The following is a 25,092-nucleotide window of genomic DNA, read 5'->3' on the forward strand; positions in this document are numbered from 1 at the left end:
AAAATTATAAAATTATAAAATTATAAAATTATAAAATTATAAAAATATAAAATTATAAAATTATAAAATTATAAAATTATAAAATTATAAAATTATAAAATTATAAAATTATAAAATTATAAAATTATAAAATTATAAAATTATAAAATTATAAAATTATAAAATTATAAAATTATAAAATTATAAAATTATAAAATTATAAAATTATGAAATTATAAAATTATAAAATTATAAAATTATAAAATTATAAAATTATAAAATTATAAAATTATAAAATTATAAAATTATAAAATTATAAAATTATAAAATTATAAAATTATAAAATTATAAAATTATAAAATTATAAAATTATAAAATTATAAAATTATAAAATTATATAATTATAAAATTATAAAATTATAAAATTATACATGATTGGGATCGAAACAATCCACGAAATTACCGCCCCGGATTCACGGAATCCGACGGAACCGGTTCCGGAGTGGACAAGTGCCCAGCTGGTCATGAAAGTGGCCAAAAATAATTCGTATCAAAATTTCATGGAATTTGATATGTAACATGATTAGGATCGAAACAATCCACCAAATGATCGCACCCGGATTCACGGAATCCGACGGAACCGGTTCCGGAGTGGACAAGTGGCCATCTGGTCATGGAAGTGGTCAAAAATAATTCGTATCAAAATTTCATGGAATTTGATATGTAACATGATTAGGATCGAAACAATCCACCAAATGACCGCACCCGGATTCACGGAATCCGACGGAACCGGGTCCGGAGTGGACAAGTGGCCATCTGGTCATGGAAGTGGTCAAAAATAATTCGTATCAAAATTTCATGGAATTTGATATGTAACATGATTAGGATCGAAACAATCCACCAAATGACCGCACCCGGATTCACGGAATCCGACGGAACCGGTTCCGGAGTGGACAAGTGGCCATCTGGTCATGGAAGTGGTCAAAAATAATTCGTATCAAAATTTCATGGAATTTGATATGTAACATGATTAGGATCGAAACAATCCACCAAATGACCGCACCCGGATTCACGGAATCCGACGGAACCGGTTCCGGAGTAGACAAGTGGCCACTCGGTCATGAAAATGATCAACATAGACTTTTCACAAAATTTGAGTTCAATCGACATAAAAAAAATCTCAAAATTAATTTGAGTTAATAAAAATCTAACTTGATTTGCTGGCAGCACTGCCATGATGAGCAAAAAAGCGCTCCCGGGCCATGCACTCTCCCCTTAAGTGGTCGTAACTTGAGATAGGGTTGCCAGATCTTGGAACTTTTAGACCATTTGAAAGCTCTCTTGATTACCATTCCGAAAATGTGTAATATGATGATATTTGAGTCAGTTTCTGGCCACTTATCTAGCATCCGAATATATGAGAAAACACATTTTTATGCATACTTCAAAAATGTTAAACTTGATCTATGGGACCCTAAACCGAGTCTTATGTGACCAGTTTGACTTGAATCATAAAGCTTTTATGTTGCGAGTTGGTTTCTTTTAGATACTTGTAGACTAAACGAATATCATTAATATTAATAACATAAATAATAAAATTTCTACTCCAAAAAATGGAAATTGGTCTATTATATAGTAAAAATCAAATTATTCGCTCTACAGCATTGCCTTGGCGTTCTCGATTGTGAGATTCCTACTCGAAACTAGGTGTCCGTAGGCTTGATTGTTGAGACAATTGCAAACCTCTTTTACACCTTAGCTTCCATACACCCCGGGATCGAACTGCCCAACCTTGGATTGTTAGTCCAACTGCCTACCAGCGACTCCACCGAGGCAGGACCAAGGGACTGAGCTAACGACCTAACCCTCTAGGTTAGACCGGGGCCAACATTTACTTCCCCGTCCGATGGAAGGCGTGGTCAGACAAATCTCGTCTCGAAAAATGCCACCGGGACCGTCTGGGATCGAACCCAAGCCGACTGGGTGAGAGGCAACCACGCTTACCCCTACACCACGGTTCCCGGCTATATAGCAAATTCATCTTAAATAGCAACATCCACCCTTTCAATGTTCTGTCTATTTTACTTCACCACTCTTAACTTTTGTTAAGGTTGCCATCCAATGATGGGTCACGTGATGTTTTGGACATGATTTTCATCAACATATCTTCGATACGGCATCAAATTAGTGTACAAACAACACTCAACTGCTGCTTGCTGTGATCTAACTTTAAACAACAACAAAGCTAATGTAAAACTAGTATGAAAATAGAGCTTAATTTCGACGATTAAGGCCAGCGTAAAGTTGCAAATATTATTCAAAGTTAGCATGTTTGAACTCCTTTGAAAACATTTTAAATTTACATGAAATACCAATGTACAGTCCCACAAAAAAAATTTTTTGAGGAAAAACAAATTCCGTCAATACCTCGATATTTTCAAAACCATAATGATTGGAAAGCAACTATACGCCAGTAAAAAGCATTTTAAAACACTTTTTTCATTCAAATGTTGAAACCTAGGCTTGTAATTTCAATTTTTATATTTTTTATTTTTTGACAACTTGATAGATCAACATTGCACAGTGGTCCGAAACCGAAATCTAGCGTGACAAAATTGATAGCGGCCACACGTTAAGATTTAGAGCTTTGGTATCTTCGGGACAAATGATCAGGGTTAATAGGGGCATCTTTTGGTATGGTGGGCATTAGGGTGGTCCAAATTTTAGGGTGGTTCAGAATTTTTATTTTAGCGGGATGACGAGATAGCGCTTTGGTGTCTTCAGAAAAGTTGTATAGAACACCATTTTGAGCAACTTTGCTGAAGAGCACAAAGCTCTATCTTCAAACGTGAAGTTTCTAGAGCCATTTTTGTAATTTAGGTTGAGGTCTTTATGAAAAAATTAGTTTTTTGAATTTATCAACTCAGGCTTAAGTCGTAGCGTATTGGTGTCTTCTAGACATTAATAGAGCTTATCAAAACATACATTTATCTTCCAAGAGAGCGAAAATCGGACCTTTTAAACGATAGTTACAGCCAAAATACGACGAAAAAACGCCATTTTGAAATGTGAATAACTCGAAAAGGTGGTGGAGTTTGACCTCGCTCTTAGAAGCATCTGAAAGTACACATTCTATAGTACATTTCTCGGGTGAGTTTTCAATAAGCCGTAAGAGCCACCGTGACCTCCGACACTAATTTTCATTTTTTTCCAAATTGAAGCAAAATTTCATTTATCTTTAATGTAGAGCACTTGAAGGACGTGTAGATGAACAATCTCAAGCTTTTTTGAAATTGTTTTTCCGCAAGAAACTCGAGTACCGTTGCAAAAAGGGCTTTGTTTACCAATGGCTCTTACGGCTTTTTGAAAACTAATCCGAGATTTGCTGAAAATATCTCGGAGGTCTTTTTTGTTTAACTCATTTAATCTCAATTTGAAATGAGCATTTTTAAATCGTTTTTTGCCCATAACTTTTGATAGAATTGACCAAAATTCAATTCCACGAACAAAAATGTTCATTTTGACAAGCTCTGTAATTGTCTAGAAGGGCCCAAAAATGTACAAAATGATCTAGTAGTTGTAAAAGAAAAAACAAGTTTTTACTGAAATATTTCAGGAATCAACAAAATAATTAAATTTATTCCTGACGCAACGTCACGAAATTATAGTTTCAAAATAAATCATAGTTTTTGTTAGGCTGAACAACTGTAGGTAAAGATTTGATTATAAGACTATTATAGACAGTACAAGGACATGTGAATTGATTGGCCTGCCCATGTTAGACCCCCCCCCCCCCTCCCCCTGTTATGCTTTCACAGTTGCAGTACGATTTACGAAGTTTTCCAAAGGGTTTTTAAAATATTTTTTTGTATTATTCCATTATCACGAAGGAAACCCCCCCCCTCTCCCGTCCTCTATCCATGTAACGGGACGTCCATGCATTACGTAACGGCGTAATATCAAGGGGGAGGGAGGAGGGTTCGAGGATTTATACAAAAAAAGTGTATCGGAAATGTATTTCCAGGGGGTGGAGGGGGTCTAAAAATATAGATGTTTTGTTACGTAATGCTTGCCCTTAATATTTTAATGGTTTTGGGCAACTTACAAAACACGTGGAAGTTTTAGAAGGGGGGTGAGGAGCTTCAAGTTTTCAGGAGGGCTTATTTTGAATTTATAAATAAAGTGCCCATATCGTTTGTTCATGGTTACTAAGGGGTGATCTGCAATCAACGTAACTTATTTTGTTGACTTTTGTGCTTTTTAAATTAAATTTGAGGAAATAATATAACTGTTAAACTGCGCAACATAACATATTTTTTTCACTGTAATTTGACTTACATAAGGGTGTGGGATGAAAAAAAAATCATTGCGTTGTATTAAAATGAACCCTCACGAAAATCAATTTATCATAAAGGGGCCATCCAGTAACAACGTGATTACTTTTTTGAAAGTTTTAGAATTTTCCCCCTTGTGAACATCGGTCTATTTTGATTTGTTCAACAAGTTTCATAAAATACTTTTTTTTCGAGTTGCATCAAACTTATATGACAGAATGACCCATGCACAACTCTTCTGTAAATATGCTCGGAAACATTATATAACAAATATATAATATTTAGTACCCTTTTATCTTCAACAACCAACTACGCATACACCTTTTTTGCCATGTGACCAATATGATTTAAAATTTCGTGACGTTGCAACGCAAACTTAAACCTGTTGTAACTTTGGATCTAGACAACCAATTAAGTCGCTCTAGATTGCATTTGAAAGCTCTTTCCAAGTACAAAGAGCATCCGAAATATCAAAATGATTGAATGTTTAGTTTTTTGTTGACATAAACAAATGTCCCTTTTTCGTGACGTTGCAACGCAATAAAATGGTAAACTTACACTAGTTTGAAAAAATATTTAACTTAAGATAAACTGCAAACCCATCACATTTCCGTTTAGTACAACTAAAAACCTACAAAATGCAATCAAAAGAATATTTTTTGGATTTTATTTCGCTGAAAACCAGAAGTTTTTAGAAAAATGTTTTTAAACGATGATTTTATCACGAATTGATGCATAACCTAACCAACTTGTACAAAATGATATTCAAATGATCAATTAATGAAAACCATGATTTTTGAAGCTTCAAGTAGTCTAGAATCGAGGAAAAATATCCGAATAGCTCATAGGGTAGAGTAGTCATCAATGAGACACGGGGAACTATGATAAAATGGCTCTCACAAGTCGTAGTTTCAACCAATCAGGCTCATATTTGGGGGAAAGGTGTGTCTACTGGATACACGTCTGCCATATAAGTGACTTTGGTTATGGACGCTCCCTTGAAAAGTAATTCATAAATGTTTGATTCTGGGGTGTAAAAGTAAATTATGGACAAAAAATACATTTTCGCTCGTAGGCTGCCATTTACACAAAAACTAATATTTCTTCAAATGTTCTTTCATTAGATTTGGCCAAAATTTAGAATAACCCAGAATCCAGGACTCATTGTTCCCCACTCATTTCAGCCCATGGGTAACAATGAGACACTTTGATTTTTCTTCAATAAACTTTTCAAAATCGATGGAAATCTTTCAAAACATGAATTAAAAGTGATTTTTGGCATATTTATAGAGTTTTAACTTCATTTAACCAAAAATACAAAGTTATTTGGTATTATTATATGGATTTTACAAAATTTAAATACTTTTTAGTGTAACTTTTGTTATTAAATGTTTCATGTTGGCAAAATTGCTCAAAAAGGTTCAAGGCAAGTCACCTGCAATGGAACAATACAAAAACATGATGTTTTGCTAGAAAAATGTTGATTTTCGTAGAGTGTCTCATTGTTCCCCAGCTGTCTCATTGTTCCTGCCAAGTGCGTCTACAATGAGACAGTTGAATAACTCTGGCTGTAGATGTCGGATCGATCTCATATTTTGGTCAATGATAGAACACATTAAAAGAAAGATAATACAACTAAAAGCTCATTAAGACATGCTGTTGAAAAAATTAGAAAAATCGTTGAATGTTGAAAACCAAAAGTGTCTCATTGATGACTACCCTACCCTACACGCTTTTCAAAATTTCATCCTAAGGTGTACATTGCCGGAGAATGTGTCAAATATAGGTATTCGGTGCCCTCTCCCCGTGACCTTCACACTTAAGAGACCCGATTGATTGATTGTTTTAAAGTCATATTGAAATCTTGTTCGGTGATCTATATAACCTTTTTTCAAAAAATCGTTTTTGATTTGAAATCATGTTTTAGATAAGAAATGGCTATTACTTGAGGTTCTAGAATAGTCGGGAATTTGAAAATGGGTTTTGAGTGGTCACCCTGTTGAAAATGCATTTTAGTCCAGTTGTTTCGCAATTTTTAGTTTCCAAAATATCTATTTATATAAATCACGCTTTTATCTATTTTATCTATCTATTGATGCCTCTTTCATAAGGAACCGACTATAAACGAGAGGTGCAAAAAGGATGATATCAAATAACTGGAAATGGAAATTTTCTGCTTGACAAATATTTTCTTGGAATGAGAAACGTAATTAGTAGCTGTGTGACATAAAAATCGACAAATTTGAATATAAATTAGCTTATAAAATGTGTCAATTGTTCAAACATTGATTTTATTCAAATTGGTAATTTAAATTAGCTAAATTTATGACAAACCGTTCAAAGGGGGGAAATTATGTCATAAGTTAGTGTCGAAAAAATACCTTTTTCAAAGTGTAACAACGTCCAGCCATTTAGTTCATGCAAAAGCATAAATTTGTCTTTTACGATAGAGTCTGAGGTCGCATCAGCACACGTTTCAACCGTGCAACGCAACTAACTACCACACATTGGAGATGATCTATTTGCAAGCATTGTCATTCTTATGCACGACCTATTGACGATTCGGGGCTCACTTCAGGTGCAACTGTCGAAAGCAACTGTTCTTACTTTACACTCACTTCAATGGAGAAGAAATTAGGTTAAACGCGAAGTTCTTGCTTTTTTTCTGATAACGTTTTACTCTTCTTTCTCACAGGTGTCCGCAACCATGGCCATCCGCGAACGCTGGTCACCCTAATCTTCGGCACGGTGCTCGGCTTTATGTTCGCAACCTTTATCACTTCGAGCACGTCGAATCGTGCGCCGTGGCTGCCGGAATATTACCACTCCAAGGACGCTGCGCCGCCGATAGTGAGTGATCCGCACACGGGGCACGACCTGCGGGATGCTGCGGGGCCGGAACAGGACGTGGGTTTCCACGGTGAGCACGAGGAGGCCCACGCGCACGAGAACAGCTCGCTCGCCAGTCAACTGTACAGGGAGGTGCGCGTTCTGTGCTGGATCATGACCAATCCGAGCAATCACAAGAAGAAAGCGCTGCACGTGAAACGTACGTGGGGCTCGCGGTGCAACAAGCTGGTCTTTATGAGCTCGACTGCAGGTGAGAATATATACATACTACTTAATTTGGAGTTTTGAATTTCAAGTGCATGTGTGCAACTTGAAATAAAATTTGTACCAGCCTGAAGAGTTTTTTTTTGTTTAAAAGTCATTCTTTAGATAAGAAATAACTATTATTTTAATTTCTAGAAAAGTCGGGAATAAGTCGGGAATTCGAAAAAAAAGGGATCTGAGTGGTCACCCTGCTTTTAAAAATTACGCTCATGAGTCTCGTGCAAGGTATGTAAATATGATAAGGTAAGGCGAGATAGTTAGCACGAAACCAGGATTTTATATGGAGATTTTCAAAAAAGTGAAGTTTTGACCATTTTCCGGGCAAATTTCACCGATTTTTTTTGTAGGGTTGTTAAGCATTTCAAAATGAACCGAAAAACGCGTTTAGTTGAATTTATTTCTTTAAAAATATTTTTGTTTTAAAAGCGTTTTGCCTTCCTCACGTTACTGAGGAAAGGCTATAAAATCACTCGTAAAATGAACTTCTCAATTAGACCTCCTAGACCCACCTTCATGTATACCTATCGACTCAGAATCAAATTCTGAGCAAATGTCTGTGTGTGTGGTGGGATGTTGATCAAACAAATGTCACTCGATTATCTCGACATTGGCTGAACCGATTTTGTCCGTTTTGGCGTCATTTGATCCGTCTTGAGTCGCTATTAAAAATTATGCAATTTAATTAAGTACTTCAAAAGTTATGCTAAAAAAACGATTTTAGCAAAAGTCCGGAAGATTGTAAAAAGGGTAGTTTTTGTAAGAAAACCCGTCATGCTATACATTTTCAGAAAGGTATTTAAAAGACCTTTCCAACGCGTCCAAGACATTGAAGATCTGACTATCCTATCAAAAGTTATAAGCACTTAAGTGTAATTTATACGCTTTTTGGAGGCCGGATCTCAGATATTTTGATGAAAATGCTGTCCGGATCTCTCATGCGACCTATCGTTGGATAGGTATTCAAAAGACCTTTCCAATGCGTCCAAAACTTTGAAGATCTGACAACCCTATCGAAAGTTATAAGCACTTCAGAGTTGTTTATGTACTTTTTGGAGGTCGGATCTCAGATATTTTGATGGAAACGTTGTCCGGATCTCTCATGCGACCTATCGTAGGATGGTTATTCAAAAGACCTTTCTAACGCGTCCAAAACATTGAAGATCTGACGACCCTATCAAAAGTTATAAGCACTTAAGTGTTATTTACGCACTTTTTGCATTTTGGATAGCACCCTTTAAATGTGAGGAAGGCGCCAACTACCTAAGGGTGGATTAAGTAACGTTTTTTGGTTCAGTTTGGTAAAGTCCGAAAAATGGTCAAATTTTCACTTTTATGAAAATTTTCTTATAATATACGGGTTTCGTGCTTATTATTTTGATAGCTGGTAAATCTCGCCTTACCTTATCTAATTTAATTACCTTGAGTCTCGTGCGAAAAGTGATAATTCGTCAATGTTTAGTTTGGCTTTGTCAAACCATCGGGGTGCAAACTTAAAAAGAAATGTCAAACAATCAGTGGTTTAAAGATCTATTTTGGATGAGGTGTCAATCCAGAAAAATGAAAAGTGTTACGCGTTAGGGTACGTTATCCATTAGTGGACCCCTTTCCTATAGTGGACCCTCTGAAGGGTTTTTGATGAAAAAATCAATAAAATCCCAATTTCAAGCGTGTTTTTGTCTGCAAATCTTTTATTTGGCATGTCCAGCATCATTTAAAACTATGTTGATTGACATTGAGTTGTCCTTTTGCCAAAATAAGTGTTTTGAGTTCGACTTCTGAAATCAGCCATGGGCACTAGCATTTTCACAACAAAACAGTATTTCTATTTTATGATTGAATTAACTATCCAATCATTTTTTGACTGGTTATTTACCTTCAGTAAGTCGAAATAATGTAAGTTTAATTAACTATACTAAAATAAAGCGAAGAACTGATCATTTTCAAGCACAAATTAGGGGGGTCCAATATAGGACAACAAAAATCCAAACTTTGCCAAAAGTGGACCCCTGTTAATTTAACTTACAAAAAAAAGAAAACTGTGTATTTAAGCAAAAGTTTCTCTTAAACATACAAAGAATGCTTGTTGTAATCAACTTAAACGCATATTTTTTCAATTATGAGTATAAATATAGCTGTTTTCATGTTAAAAGTACCAAAAATGCTGAAGCCGTAAAAATTTATAATTAATCAAAACTATAGTTGATTGTACTTAACTGAAGCATCATAAATGCAGTTTGAAATGATATTTTATAATAATAAATCAATAACAAAACATTTTTTGAAAATAAACATGCGTAGTTTTATCAGCAGCTGTAAACAAATCTATTGTTTTGTTTCGGTCAACTATTTATGTAATTTATATGGAAAAATGTGCATCGAAATTATTTTTTTATCATTTTAATGTTTTTATTGTTTTTGAAACGTTTTCTTTGATCTTTTTTGGAAATCAATTTGTTTAAATGTATGTTAGGTTTTTTGTTGTTTTGAGCCAAATTTGTTAACAAAACATATTTGTTTATGATGTAAAATCCATCTTTTATTCATTATATCTATCATAAGACCTCCACCATGCATCAAAACACCAAATATCGGTTAAATTTGGCATAACCATAATAATTTTCCTATAGTGGACCCGGGTCCACTATAGGAAAAGGGGGTCCATAACAGACAAAAAAACTTTTTTTTCAAATGGCTATTTTTCTGCTCAAAAACAAAATTCTGATGAAACAAATAGTCAAAATTGTTCAGAAGACTTCAGATTTCATTGTTTTGTAGAAAGGGTTATGAAAAAGTGCTTAAAATAATGAAAAATTGTGAAAAATGCGCATCGGCTCTACTAGGGGGTCCACTAATGGTTAAAATACCCTACTTGACGATTCCCAATTAGATACTTGAAGTTCCCGTCTGTATTAGGAGAGTGGTATGGAACGCAACAATTTACCATGCTAGTTTTGGCAATATGGGTACCAAACTTTATGGTTTTTGATACTGGTGTTGTCGGTGCCCTCCGGGATATTCCGTTGGGGGACATTTTCGGACTTTCCAAAAATCTTGTTCCAATTCGTTGCAAAACTTTTTCAGCACTCCTTTTTGCAACCTGTTGCATAAACTATTTCCCTTTGCAGACCCACTTCTCGACTCGGTGCCGCTGCCAGTGAAGGAAGGCCGTGATAACCTTTGGGCCAAGACGAAGGAAGCCTTCAAGTACATTTACCAGCATCATCTGGACGATGCCGACTGGTTCATCAAGGCGGATGATGACACGTAAGGCAGTTCAATTCTTTTGCTCAATTTCCGCTGACTAATCTTTTGGTTTTCGCTTCCCTTAGCTACGTAGTGCTAGAAAACCTTAGATATATGCTGTACCCGTACTCGCCGAGCATCCCGATCTACTTTGGGTGCAAGTTTAAGCCGTTCGTCAAGCAGGGCTACATGTCCGGTGGGGCGGGCTACGTCCTCAGCAAGACGGCCGTGAAGCGCTTTGTCGAGGAAGCTATCCCGAACAAGAACTGCCGGCAGGACAATGATGGCGCAGAGGATGTCGAAATGGGTTAGTTTTACGAATTTTGAAGAATATTAGTAACCTTTTTCAATCAAACTTGTGTTATTTTTAGGCAAATGTATGGAATTGGTCAAGGTGCTTGCGGGAGACTCCCGAGACTCCCTTGGTCGGGGTCGATTCTTCCCGTTTGTCCCGGAACATCATTTGATTCCGAACCACGTGGACAAAAATTTCTGGTACTGGAAGTACATTTACTACAAAACTGATGAGGTGAGAGTTGAAGAGTAATACTTTTGAAAGATAAACTTACAATTAAAAAAACGTCTTCCCCCAGGGTCTCGACTGCTGCTCGGACAACGCCATCTCGTTCCACTACGTGTCGCCCAACCAAATGTACGTACTAGACTATCTGGTGTACCACCTGCGGCCGTACGGAATCGTTGCCCACTCGCAGCCGCTGCCGAAGAAGCAATCGCTAGCGGACGTGGTCCAGACGGACGATCTCAGCAAAACGACGGAAAAGAGTCCGCAGCAGCCGGGGCAAGACGGAGAAGCGACGGAAACCAAAGAAAAACGCGAGGTGGAGGATAATTTACTGCTCGAATAGTACTAACAACGGTACTACCTACCAACTAACCATGATGATGACAACTATCATAGCTATCTCAGTGGTCGAATAGCTAACGGGTGCGAGTGATTTGTTTTATCCTTTTTAAAAAACTTTGAGTGAATGAGAGTGAGCGTGTTGATCAAACTAGTTCGTACGTACAAAGTGAAGTCTGTAGGCATTTAAGCATAAAGAAAGCCATATTAATTCATATGTATGCTGTAGGAAGCAAATATACCAAAGTTTTTTTTTCCTTTTTTTCCTAAGTGAGAGTACCAAGTGAAGAAGGCAACCCATTCCTTATCGAAATGTGTATCTAACGAATCTCCGTAATAAAATACTTCAATGCGTTTGAACCAAATACGATTATTTCAGTGTCCTTTTATTTTGATTTTCACTCTTAGTCTTACGATTTAATTTAATCTAAATATAAACTTCATCTTTTTTTTCAAATACTCTTTAAAATTCCAGCTAGATTTAATCACCGCTCTCCTCGAAATTTGAACAGAAAAATTCAATAGAGGATGGTCAAATTTGTATGGAGGCTGATCCAAGGATGTAGACGAACGAGACCAACTTTTTGCCTTCCTCACCTTACTGAGAAAAGGCTATAAAATCACTATAAAAATGAACTTCTTAACCCGACCTCGTAGACCCACCTTCACGTATACCTATCGACTCAGAATCAAATGTCAGTGCGTGTATCTGGATGTGATACCGTGCCCCAAAAAAATACACTCAATTATCTCCAGACTTGCTGAACCGATTTGGACCGTTTCGTTCTTCCGTCTTGGGGTCCCATTTTTTTATATATATTTATTCAGATTTTCTTTTCCATGTACATTAGGGTGCCCAGAAAAAATGAACCCCTGCTCCACAAGCGGAAAACGGTTTTTGGGTTATTTTAAGCATCTGTGTAAATTTTGAGCGAAAATCGATGAGATTAACCCATTGATACCCGAGCCTAAGGCTGACGAAAAAAATGTTTTTCATACAAAAATGACTTTTTTAAATCGCTAATAACTTTTCAGGGTCAAGTTTTACAGCTTTGGTATGTTCTACAAAGTTGTAGAGCATTAAATTTTCAATAAGAATCTCACTTTTGGGCATATTTGGATGGAAGTAGCGCACCGTGCAGACCAAACCGTAAGAAACTTGGGGTTTCCATACATTTTTTCGATTTTTTCCATACAAACTTCACTTCCGAGTATCAATGGGTAAAAGATGACCGATGTTGCTCATATTTGGCCCACAGTCCTAAAATAGGTCAAGGAACAATATTCAGCTTGTAGAGTGAGGTTTTGAGAAAAAGTCCCATATTCTGGGCACCCTAATGTACATTCATTCAGTTAAAATATTATTGGTTGACCATTCTGTGCATTGTCCCGAAGTTTGGTTGAAGTTGGTTGCTGGAGTTCCGAGTTATATTTACAAATGTTTACGGTAGTCTAACTTGTACGCGTTCTGACCTGAAATCCCTTTGGCTAGTTGTCTAGAGAGCCTATATGTCTATGTCTATGTCTATGTCTATTAGGGAGGGTACGGATTTTGAAAAGTTCTCAGATCAAGTTCTGGTGTGGTTCCCCTTGTAGGGCATACCCAAAGGGACTCTCACACCAAATTTCAGCTCATTTGGTTGAAAACTGGCTTGTCTCAAGCGGGTTCAATTTTACATGGAAATTACTATGGGAAATTTTGAATTTTCGTTCATTCGCTCCTACAGGCCTGGGGAAAACATGTAGAAACTTCTAGGATGGCCAGAAATGAGCGGAATCGTCTGGAGAACAACTTTTCCTAAGAGACCAGGTCGATTCGTTCAACCCCCCATCGAGCTCAACGGCAATACATCCGGGGTTTTCGGAACCAACGGTTTTCCCCAGAAAAGCAACAAATTTTCCTTAGCATGCTATGAATGCTTGATGAACACCGCGACGCCACATGTCAAGCAGCTACCACGTGGACTAGCATCGCCTATAAAAAATTACTTTTTATTACTTTTTGACCATAGAATTAAAATTTATGGTGATCCTGATACTATTTAACTGTATTCTAAAACTCCAACTAAGAAAAAAAATGTTATGGTGCAAATTTTACATTCACGTGGTAGCTGTTTGACATGTGGCGTCGCGGTTTTCATCAAGCATTCATAGCATGCTAAGGAAAATTTGTTGCTTTTCTGGGGAAAACCGTTGGTTCCGAAAACCCCGGATGTATTGCCGTTGAGCTCGATGGGGGTTGAACGAATCGACCTGGTCTCTTAGGAAAAGTTGTTCTCCAGACGATTCCGCTCATTTTTGGCCATCCTAGAAGTTTCTACATGTTTTCCCCAGGCCTGTAGGAGCGAATGAACGAAAATTCAAAATTTCCCATAGTAATTTCCATGTAAAATTGAACCCGCTTGAGACAAGCCAGTTTTCAACCAAATGAGCTGAAATTTGGTGTGAGAGTCCCTTTGGGTATGCCCTACAAGGGGAACCGCACCAGAACTTGATCTGAAAACTTTTCAAAATCCGTACCCACCCTAATGTCTATGTAGTCTATGTCTATGTAGGTCCCTAAGTTGTCGCCAGTGACAAAATAGCAAAATTAAATCGTCTGTTACTTACTTGAGTCATGAAATATTGACAAGCAACTTTCAGAAGTGATTGTCAATCATGTTTTGAGTGGCTTTTATCGATTTCTGTAAAATGAAATTTCGAGATTTTCTACATGTATGTAACCCCTTTAGTGCTAATAACTTTTGATAGTGTTGTCACATCTTCAATGTTTTAGGTTCACCTTTCTAAAAATATATATAAAAAAAAGACAGGTTTTCTTACAAAAACCATCCGAACATTAGCCAAAATCGTTTTTCAGCATAACTTTTCAAGTACTTTTTTAAACTTCATAATATTAACTAGGGTCTTATGGGACCCCAAAAATCCTGCCGAAGCTTCAAGCTATCGGTCCATAGAGATATCCACGCGCGAGAGTGTGTTAGTTTGTAACAAAATTTACACGCAGACATAGGCAAATCGAGTAGAATGATTCGTCTGCCAAAATCAGCTGTGTCCTTTTTTTTACCACTAGCACGTGGTAAACAGCTGGTGTTTACAGACGACTGATCTTTGCCTATGTCTGCGTGTAAATTTTGTTACAAACTAACACACTCTCGCGCGTGGATATCTCTATTGCTTTGGTTTTGAACGATTGAGATTGGCTGAATTCCAAGCAGCTGATTTTGTTTACATTATTTTTACGCAGACAAAGGCAAATCGAGTAGACAAATTCGCCTGTAGAAACCAGCTGTTTACAACGTGCTCGTGGTATAACAAAGGCCACAGCTGATTTTGACAGACAAATCAATCTACTCGATTTGCCTATGTATGCGTGTCAATTTTGATACAAACTAACACACTCTCGCGCTTGGATATCTCTATAAGGTTTTACGCCGTGACGTCATTTGACAGCTCGTGTGCACTGTTTACATGGTCTTCGTCGATTGTCGACGAATTTCCCCGAACAAAATCGCCGACCGCATCGAACTGTGCTAAGTCCATGTAAACAGTGCACTCCTTCTAACCTCCAAATCGAGTCGGCGTAAAACCTAATTCTACTGGCGCTGCTCTTCTAGACATAGAAAAAGCATTTGAAAGTGTTTGGCATAAAGGTTTGATTGCGAAATTGAAAAGGTTTAATTTTCCGATTTATATCGTGAAAATTAATCAAAATTATTTGACAGATCGTACTCTGCAGGTATGTTATCAGAATAGCAAATCTGATCAACTACCTGTACGTGCTGGCGTCCCTCAAGGAAGCATTTTGGGTCCAATTTAATACAATATTTTTACTTCTGACTTGCCTGATTTGCCCCCAGGGTGTCACTTTTTGCTGGTGATACAAGCATCTCCGCCAAAGGTAGAAGCCTTCGTGTCATCACAAGAAGATTACAAAAAAGCTTGGATATTTTCAATTCTTATTTGAAAGAATGGAAAATTACTCCAAATGCTGCAAAAACTCAACTTTTTATTTTCCCTCACAAACCAAGGGCTGATTTTCTTAAACCAAAAAGTCATCACATTATAAAGATGAATGAGGTAAATTTAAAGTGGGAGGATCAAGTGAAATATCTTGGACTTGCTTTTGACAAAAACCTTACTTACAAGGATTACATTGAAAGTATCCAGCTTAAATGTAACAAATATATTAAATGTTTGTATCCCCTTATAAACAGGAATTCTAGACTTTGTCTCAAGAATAAACTGTTAATTTATAAACAAATTTTCAGACCTGCCATGCTTTATGCTGTGCCGATCTGGACAAGCTGTTGCTTAACCAGGAAGAAAAAACTTCAGAGGATTCAGAACAAAATTCTGAAAATGATTCTGAAACTTCCTCCCTGGTTCAGCACCAGTGAACTTCATCAATTAGCCGAAGTTGACACTTTGGATGTTATGTCCAATAGGATAATTGATGCATTTCGATAAAAATCATTGCAGTCTTCAGCTGCATTGATCCGCTCTTTATATAGTTTATAAGTTAGTTTTAAGGTATCCCTTTTCCCTTTTGTACATGTAGGACCTCCTACATTTGAAATCACTGAATAGCGAAAGCTACAATATTTTATGAATAAATGAAAATTGCTAGTATTTATAATTGAGGTGAAAAGTCATCGATTGTGATTGGACACTCAATATTATTTTATCTGAATGAATGCACATGGAAGAGCAAATCTGAATAAATATAAATTAAAAAAAAAACAAGAAGTTTTGGGTCATTCAAAAACTCCTTGGAGTTAAGACTGGTGGGTCTACCACCGTAACAAGGAAGAAATCAGTGATTTCAGCTTCAGTGTGTGTGGTAGACAACTTTGGTAATGTGTTGGGATGTCTTGGGTCATCTAAGGACTCCCTGGAGCTATGATATGTGGGTCTATGGCTATAACTTACAGCGATTTGAAATGGCAGTGCGTGGCCGAATGGTTACGCTGTCCGCTTTGTAAGCGGATGATTCTGAATTCGATTCCCATGTGCTGCAACCTTCCATCGGATGAGGAAGTAAAATGTCGGTCCCGGCCTTGGTTGTTAGGCCGTTAAGTCATTCCAGGTGTAGGAGTCGTCTCCATGCCATAAGTACAAACAACACACCAAACCAAGCCTACTCCGGTGGAATCGCTGGCGGCGGTTGGACCCGCAATCCAAAGGTCGTCAGTTCAAACACTGGGGTGGAAGGTTCCTTGGAGTAAAAAGAGGTTTGGGTGCTCTCCCCATTCAAGCCTTCGGACTCCTAGGTTCGAGCAGAAACTTGCAATAGAGACCACAAAAGACCCGGGGGTCGTTAATGTGGATGGTTTGATTTTTTTTTTGATTTGATTTGAAATAGAAAAGTGAAAAAAGATCAACTTTGATGTTCGACGTCCAGTGCAGTGTTGAGACCGATCAACGCATTTGGCATTCTTAGCGCTACCAGATAAATCATCTTACCTTCTAGTAGTTATCACTAAATGACTTTTCTTCGTTTCTTTATGTTTCAGATCTTGTAATAACTTTTTGTTTCTAAATAATGATTTTGTGCACTCTGGAGTATTTCTTTTCCGATATTATAGGTACTCATAAGTTTTCAGATGACCGTGATCTTCCATAAACCTAATGTCCTTAACACTAGTATATTTTGAATATTTTAGGACACTCGATCCGCGCAACAATCCACAGGTGTTGGCGGTCTCTAATGCAATATTTTGTCTCTGCCAAAAGCTAGAATAGGAAGAGCCCTTCAACCTCATTTCACAAAGAATTCTCGGATACATCGAATTCAATTCCCAAAATCGAACTTTCTGGGATTAAATTGGTTGAATTCGATGATGTCAACGTCGAGGTCAACGTTGTGTGTGGCATCAGCTAGCCGCTTGAAACAATTTGTCCAGTCTCAGTCTCGACCCTCACAGGTGTTGTTGGGTCACCCACCAACATCTCTTCTAACTAAGCGTTGAACTGTGAACGGCAGAAGCCAAACTAATGTAATAATCTTGCACATTTCATCGCCCAAGCCGGGTCATATATTATTTGCCGCGTGAATGTCCCCCGACACACGCACGTACGTACGAACGCAGCCCAGGCTTAGACCAGGCTGAAACTAATGATAGGTTTGCATTGAACTAGATGCAACTAATTTGTATGTCCTGAAGTTTGAAATCGCCCTCTGGCCGTTGGCCGTTCGATACTGTACGCACTGTTAGGCTGAGGTTGGCTGCAGGCGTTTTGTTCGACAGAGATGTAGCTTAGCTGAGTTGGTACACTTTGTATCACACCTTTTTAAGACCGCTGTAACAAGTTTGTGGTCAGAAAGTGTCCGCCGTTGAACACGAGTCAACTCGCGTGTAATGCGAGTCCGCGCCACTCCTTTCGAATTATTGCCACCCATTAGTCCCATTGCGCTTAATGAAGTCTTAAAAAAAAGTGAGACCCGCGCTTAGGAGGCTGCCAACGGCCAAACGTAATAATTGATTGAAGCTGAACAGTACCGGCTTTTGGTACCGTCAACTCGAGCTCGAGCTGACTACCCCCCCGTCTGAGGTGAAGTTGAAAAATTAACTTTATTAAACGCCAAACCCGCCTTTAGCACATCTTAGCTTAGACGGGTATGGTCGGGCGTTAATTTGCTGGGGCCGTATCGCGGTGGCCACCGGATGATAGCTATAGAGCTCCGACTAAGCCTCAGGACGAAAATCACATGTCTTCAAACGCGCGTGGCACGGCACAGTTGGACAGCCGTCACATGGAGTTAGAACCGCTGCACCGCCAAAGATTAATTGAGTTGTAACATTAACGAACTGCAACATATTTGTTTTAATTAGACGGCCTTTTGTTAGTGGGATATAGAAGTGCAGCAGCGATGATGGTTTTTGTTAAGATGAATAAAGAATTGTCAACTTTTTTATGTGTTGACAAGTGCAAAAGTTAATTAAAAGTTAGCATGGTCCACCTAAAAGGGGTAATTGTTTTCTCAGATTTTAGATAATAAGAGTTAAACCACTCTCAAACTTCTTGAGACGAGAAATGTGAGCAATTCGCTACGAAATCGTCCGATTTTGAGCATTTTTTTTGTATTTTTGGATTTGGCTCAAACTTTTTGGAGGCCTTTCCTATGATTAAAGAAGCCATTTTGAGTCATTGGTTTACCCATTAGGATGTAACAAAAATGACTTTTTGGCGGGCATTCAAGGGTTTGTTCCGGTGGGCATTCTAAGCCCAAATCCAAAATATGAGCTTGATTGTACGTAACAGGAGCTGGCGCTCCGCCCTTCAATTTTAAATGGGATTTAACCCGTAAAAAAGATTTTTTCAAAAATGTCACTTTTTGAGGCATTTTGGCCATTGAAGCGTCTACCAAAAACATCACTGGCGTGTAGGCCAGATCCTTGCGCATCTTTTGGTATATATAACATTGAAGTTTGGAGCATCCTGGAGCTCGGTACAGACCTTCAAAGTTTGGCATTTTTTCGAAAAATCGGTCCCGGCAAAAAAGATATGCGTCGCGCCTCGCGACGCCCTAGACGCCATCTGATTTTGCCGGGGCCGATTTTTCGAAAAAATGCCAAATTTTGAAGATCTGTACCGAGCTCCAGGGTGCTCCAAATTTCAATGTTATATATACCAAAAGATGCGCAAGGATCTGGCCTACACGCCAGTGATGTTTTTGGTAAACGCTTCAATGGTCAAAATGCCTCAAAAAGTGACATTTTTGAAAAAATCTTTTTTTACGGGTTAAATCCCATTTAAAATTGAAGGGCGGAGCGCCAGCTCCTGTTACGTACAATCAAGCTCATATTTTGGATTTGGGTTTAGAATGCCAACCAGAATAAACCCTTGAATGCCCGCCAAAAAGTCATTTTTGTTACACTCTATTACCCATACAAGGCTTTATACAATCACAGACAATACATACAATTTTGGCAGTTGTCAATACAAAAATTGTACGTACACATTCGAAAATCTCTATCTTTCGAAGGAAATTGCTGACCGGTTTGGCGTCCTCGGCAAAGTTGTAGGTATTGATTGCGGTTCGCATAACAGCCTCAATTTTGAACTGTCATAGTGGAACCAATTTACTGTTCGCCAAAAGTAGAGAGTATTGTTATCGATCATTAAAAAATGTTTTGCAGGAATGAAAAATGTGTGGCTTTTGAGGACCTGCGTAAAACTTGATCAATTCCAACTCTCTACGATGCATTCGAAAGGTATTCTAAATCACTTCAAAATGTGCTATATACATCTAAGATTGGTTTGACTTTTTCTCAAAGCTTTTGCAAATTACTGTTAAAAATGGATTTTTTAAAAACCTTATTATCTTCTTGCAACAGCCTCCAACACCCATACTCCCATAGGTCAAAAGATAGGTTATTTTATGGTCTATAAGCCTACGGAATTAACTTTTTGGCCAATTGCCTTTTTTTCATAGATTTACGATTTTTCTATAACAAACTTTTTACAGCGTTAATTTTTGCCTTGTAGCCCAAGAAGACGGTACTTTTTGGGCTCAATTTTTACATATTCTAATTCCTCGGGAAATTGCACGTGAGTTGAAGTATTCGAGTTGTTAATTTGATTTTGAAAATTAATTAAATAAAACCTTTTGAAAAAAAAAAGTTTTATTTAATTAATTTTCAATTTTTTTCTGGTGAATGAGTTTTTTTAGAATCAGTAGTATGAGTTTTATTTTATCTAGTTATCGTAATCTTGGGCAAAACGGGACACATGTGGCGAATTGGGACAGCTGTTTTAGCCTAGTTACTGTACAATATTTTTATATTTTTGATTAGTTTCGAATAGAACAGACCCAGTTCCTGAGGGGAACACCCCTGAAGAGTATCGTGGCCGGCATTTACAAAGCGGATTCAGTGGCAGTTTCATTCTCAACTTAATGTTAACATGTTAGGGTTAATGTTAGCATTCCATAGGTCGCCTCCCTAAGGTGTCGGGATAAGGTCAAGTTTGGTATTGACATATTTCGATGGAAAATGGGCGGGCAAAAATGATCTACGGGCTTGCTGCAAAAAATGTTATGAAATGTGACATTTCAGCAGCAAAGCCAATGTTGCAGATTTTGAGATATATTTTTCTTTTGGGTGTGGATGGATACAACCGCATCGACTCCATAAACAACTTTCATTCATAGATATACAAAATGACGTTCTCGCCTTCAACTTTCTTAAGATTTCTTGACTTCAACTCTAGGTCCTCAAAAGCCACACATTTTTCATTCTTGCAAAACAATTTTCAATGATCGATAACAATACTCTCTACTTTTGGCTAACAGTAAATTGGTTCTACTTTGATTCAGATGAGGACTATTCAGAAAAAATTGGTGCACGGAAAAATAAATTTGTCGATTATTGTTATTAACTTGTTTTCACAAATCTGAAGTTTTTTTTGAAAAGGTCCAATAAACCAAATTTCCAGTTTTTGCTTTTTGGGTGTTTTTGAAACCGCCTTGAGTCAGAGGTATTAAAACAAAAAGCAAAAACTTTAAATTTGGTTTATTGGACCTTCTCAAAAAAAAAAAAAAAAAACTCCAGAAATATTCAAGTTCTGAAAATTTTTATTTAGATTTTTTTAATGTTTAAGGGGTCAAAACACGCTACTTTTGATCCATAGAGAAGTATGAACAAAAGTTTCACCGCCAAGTTATGATTTTTTGCTCAGTATTGGGACTGATTGTTTATTTACCCAAATTCTTTCTATCACCTTAAATTGTTGATTGACCTTTTATTGTTATGATTTTTTGTGAAACATAGTGTTTTATGGTTGGGGCCCGTAGTGGAGGGGTAAGCGTGGTTGCCTCTCACCCAGTCGGCCTTTCTTCGATCCCAGAAGGTCCCGGTGGCATTTTTCGAGACGAGATTTGTCTGATCACGCCTTTTATCGGACGGGGAAGTATATGTTGGCCCCGGTCTAACCTAGAGGTTAGGTCGTTAGCTCAGTCCAGGTGTAGGATTCGTCTCCCTGGGTCCTGTCTCGGTGGAGTCGCTGGTAGGCAGTTGGACTAACAATCCAAAGGTCGTCAGTTTGAATCCCGGGATGGATGGAAGCTTAGGTGTAAAAAAGGTGTTTGCAATTGCCTCAACAATCAAGCCTTCGGACACTTAGTTTCGAGTAGGAATCTCGCAATCGAGAACGCCAAGGCAATCCTTTAGAGCGAACAATTTGATTTTTTTTGGTTTGATGGAAAAAAATACATTAACTATTTTTTTTTTATTTCAGTTTTTTTTGTAAAAACAAATTTGCATTCGAAAAATACTCTACATACTTTTTGATAAAATACAGTCGACTCTCTGGCTGTCGATCTTCTCGATATCAATATTGCTCCATCTATCGATGAATTCTTCAGTCCCTTCAAACTGCATACTTCGATTGGCTGTATTCCTCGATATTTTCTCTTGCTTGAAGGATCTCTTCCTCGACGGTCCCTTGGATTCTGTTTGCTTTGAAAATCTCTTCCGGTTGTCAATATTGTCACTATCTCATGGCTTGCATAGACATTTTTCTTTGCGAAACGAAGCTTTGAAGGGTGTTTGATATTAGTTTGTTTTTGTTTGCTGGACGTTGCCATGATTCAATCGAGTCTTCATTTTGCATCGTTCTGTAAACTGATGATTCTCTTCCTCGACGGTCCCTTGGATATTGACAACCAGAGAGTCGACTGTAGTATAAAAAGAATCCTATAAAATTTTCTAAGAGGCATTGATGATTGGACCTCTAGTTGCTGGAATACAGCAAATAAAAGAAAAAGAAACAAGAAAATTGAAGTTTTTAAATTCTCATCCAAACTTGACCCAAACAGCTTTTTATTTTCTATTACCAATATCTCTGAAACAAATGGTAAAAAAAATAAATGAATCAACTCTTACTTTTTAAAAGGGCGTAAAAATGAATATTTGACCTTTTTGAAATGTTAACATGGCATCATTAGGGCAAAATTTCAGACTGTGACCTCTTAAGGTCGTAGATGGAGTCTTTCATTCTTGGGACAATGAGTGGTTCTGAATTCAGGGTCCATGAAAAAATAATCACGATATGTAAAACGCTTCTACAAATAACATAAAGAAATCCGTTTTTTGATTGATACATTCTGAATCAAGATTTAAATGTTTTTCTGAAACAAAGATGGCCGCCAAATGGCCGATCTGGAATGATGCCTTTCAGAGCCATAATTTTGAATGGCTCTTCATTGCTAAAAGTATTTTCACAATAAAGTTCAGATGCGATATCCGCAAATCGCTTTGGATAATCAAATCACGATTCATGTTCTTATTTTGGGTAATTACGCTTAAATAAGTCCCAAAAATACTCCCAAATGATCGAGGATTATGTTATCCAATATTGAGAATATTGTTTTGGAAATGTTATATTGATGTCACTGAACTCAAATTTTATTTATAGAATAAAAAAAATAATACAATAAACCATATTTTTTAGATTTTCCAAAGTTTCTTTGAATTTTTGGATACTCGAGACTTGTGGCTACATCAAAGACCCCGTGGTACATCAAAAGACCCCAAGCTAACCACCCAACCCCACGCTCCCCCACCCGGTTGGGGACACACCGTCTTCTTGCAGCAAGTCTCCCCCCTTGCTCGCTGGTATAGGTGTTGACTTGGACGTTTGCAGATCTCTCTGTCTCCCTGGTCTCGTCTACTCAGCTGTTTCACCTGGAGAAGAAATCTCGCTCTCGCAACTTCCAACTACTCCCCGCAAATGACTTACCAGGTGAGCATCGCCGCGGCTCGCAGTCTTCGTCCAGGTGTTCGCGAGTTCGGTTGTGGTTTTTGGTTCAACTCTCCCGCCAAGGTATTGTTAAGTCACCAGCCAGAAAGAGAGAGCTGGGGTTCAGATCTTCAAGTGTTTTTTTTTGGACTATTTCGGACGGGAAAGTCACCAAAGTTGGTGGGTGCGTGTGTGTGTGTGTGTGGGTATCCAGCGGGGGTTGACGCGTACTTAAGTCACTTTGTACGCGTGAGAGTGTGGCTTTACGCGTAGTGCTTATTTTAAGTGTGCGGTTTTTTAAGTTGCGAGGGGGTTCCAAAAAGAAATCGCAACAGAGACGGACGGTAGTAGCGAACCAGTAGTGAACGTGAGTGAGAGTATATTTGTGTGTGAAGTGGTTCAAGTGGTTTGTTTTTTTTTTTCTTGAGCGCAATTTTTCGGCAGGAATTCGAGTAAAACTTGTTCCATTTGGACGTGCGTTCTGCGAGTGACGGGGGGGAATAATTTTAATTTCAGTTTTTTTGTTCAGTGTTTATCAAAGTGTGAAAAAGAAGGAAACAGTTTAGCAATATCTGAAAGTTACAATCGCTCGCGGTTAGCCAATGTCGTAATTGGTGACACGTTCATTCCGATTCCACCAAGACACGGTCACCTGCCTTGGGCCTCATTAACCTACAATATCAGTGGAATAGAAACGAGACGATGACGAGTGAACATAATTAAGCAAATTAAACTTATAAACACACACTCACACACGAACACAGTTGAGCACGTGTTTGCGAATTTATCTCTCTGTGCCAGTAGTCAAATTATTCAAGAAGCACCCACAAGAGAGCCAATCATCATCGCAGTAGCCAAGAAGCATTCAGCAGAAGCAGTAGCAGCAGCATTAGCACAAGCACCAATACAGCATCGCGCGTTAATGCTAACCCTCGGCACTTTTTTAGAGGCCAAACGCTTAAATGCACCACCCCATCATCCCCAAGTTGGGTTCGTCGTCGTCGTCGTCGTCGTTGGCGGATCTATTCTTCTTCGGCCCAGCCGCCACGCCACCACCCGATCGGCTTATATAATTCCGCGCGCTGAAGTTCAATGTAAGTGTTTGTGCCACAATTAAAGCCACTAGTGAGCCCCACGGTGGTGATTTCCTCCAACTTCGTTAAGGTTGTTTTTTTTTTGTTTCATCCTCTCACTCCTTCGAAATGAACCGCCAAATAGAGTCTACTAAATATTAACCCTCTGCAAGTTAACTGTTTTTAACTTTTAAAATCGTTGTAAAATTCTTTTTTAATCCGGCTGAAACTTTTTTGATGCCTTCGGTATGCATAAGGCTACCAACTGTACGGATTTTTTCCTTACCGTACGGATTTTCGACCCTCTCCGCGGATTTTAAACAGGCCGGAATTTTTGTACGGAATTTTTCGCATAGTACGGATTTGTACGGAATTTTAACAACTTTTTAAAAAATCCATTGCTTTTTTGATTGGGTCAAAGCTTTTGCTAATTAGATATTTTTATTTAACTGTCAGTTTGGGGTTTTCCTCAGTTCAAACTTGATTGTCAATAATTGTTATTTTCAAATTCCTTACTAAACATATTTATCAAATAAAAGATCAAAAGGCTTTCTAAAGCTTGTGAAAACCTTGTGATGTGCTTGTATTTATAGGACCTTTCCAATAAAAACTCTAGAAAAAACTTGATATTTCGTAAACTTTTAAACGTTTAACAAAAATATGTCTAATTCCCAAATTCCAAAATTATCTAAATAATTCCTTGACATTTTTTGTTAAACCATGGTGTCATGTCGGTAAAGTA

At 37.8% G+C, this 25,092-nt stretch overlaps 1 protein-coding gene across 2 annotated transcripts in view; it reads left to right on the forward strand.

Moving 5' to 3' along the window:
* LOC6034141 (glycoprotein-N-acetylgalactosamine 3-beta-galactosyltransferase 1) overlaps window positions 1-11,899 on the forward strand; it is a 28,555-nt gene extending 16,656 nt beyond the window's left edge. For both annotated transcript variants that reach the window (XM_038254309.1, XM_038254310.1), the window contains 5 exons: window positions 7,009-7,413; window positions 10,553-10,691; window positions 10,757-10,977; window positions 11,042-11,199; window positions 11,264-11,899. In XM_038254309.1, coding sequence (XP_038110237.1) covers window positions 7,009-7,413; window positions 10,553-10,691; window positions 10,757-10,977; window positions 11,042-11,199; window positions 11,264-11,536 — 1,196 coding nt within the window. In that variant the 3' untranslated portion in view covers window positions 11,537-11,899. The remainder of the gene's footprint in view (window positions 1-7,008; window positions 7,414-10,552; window positions 10,692-10,756; window positions 10,978-11,041; window positions 11,200-11,263) is intronic.
* Window positions 11,900-25,092: the final 13,193 nt, after the last annotated feature.

Source organism: Culex quinquefasciatus, chromosome 2 (assembly GCF_015732765.1).
Source record: "Culex quinquefasciatus strain JHB chromosome 2, VPISU_Cqui_1.0_pri_paternal, whole genome shotgun sequence".
NCBI lineage: Eukaryota > Metazoa > Arthropoda > Insecta > Diptera > Culicidae > Culex > Culex quinquefasciatus.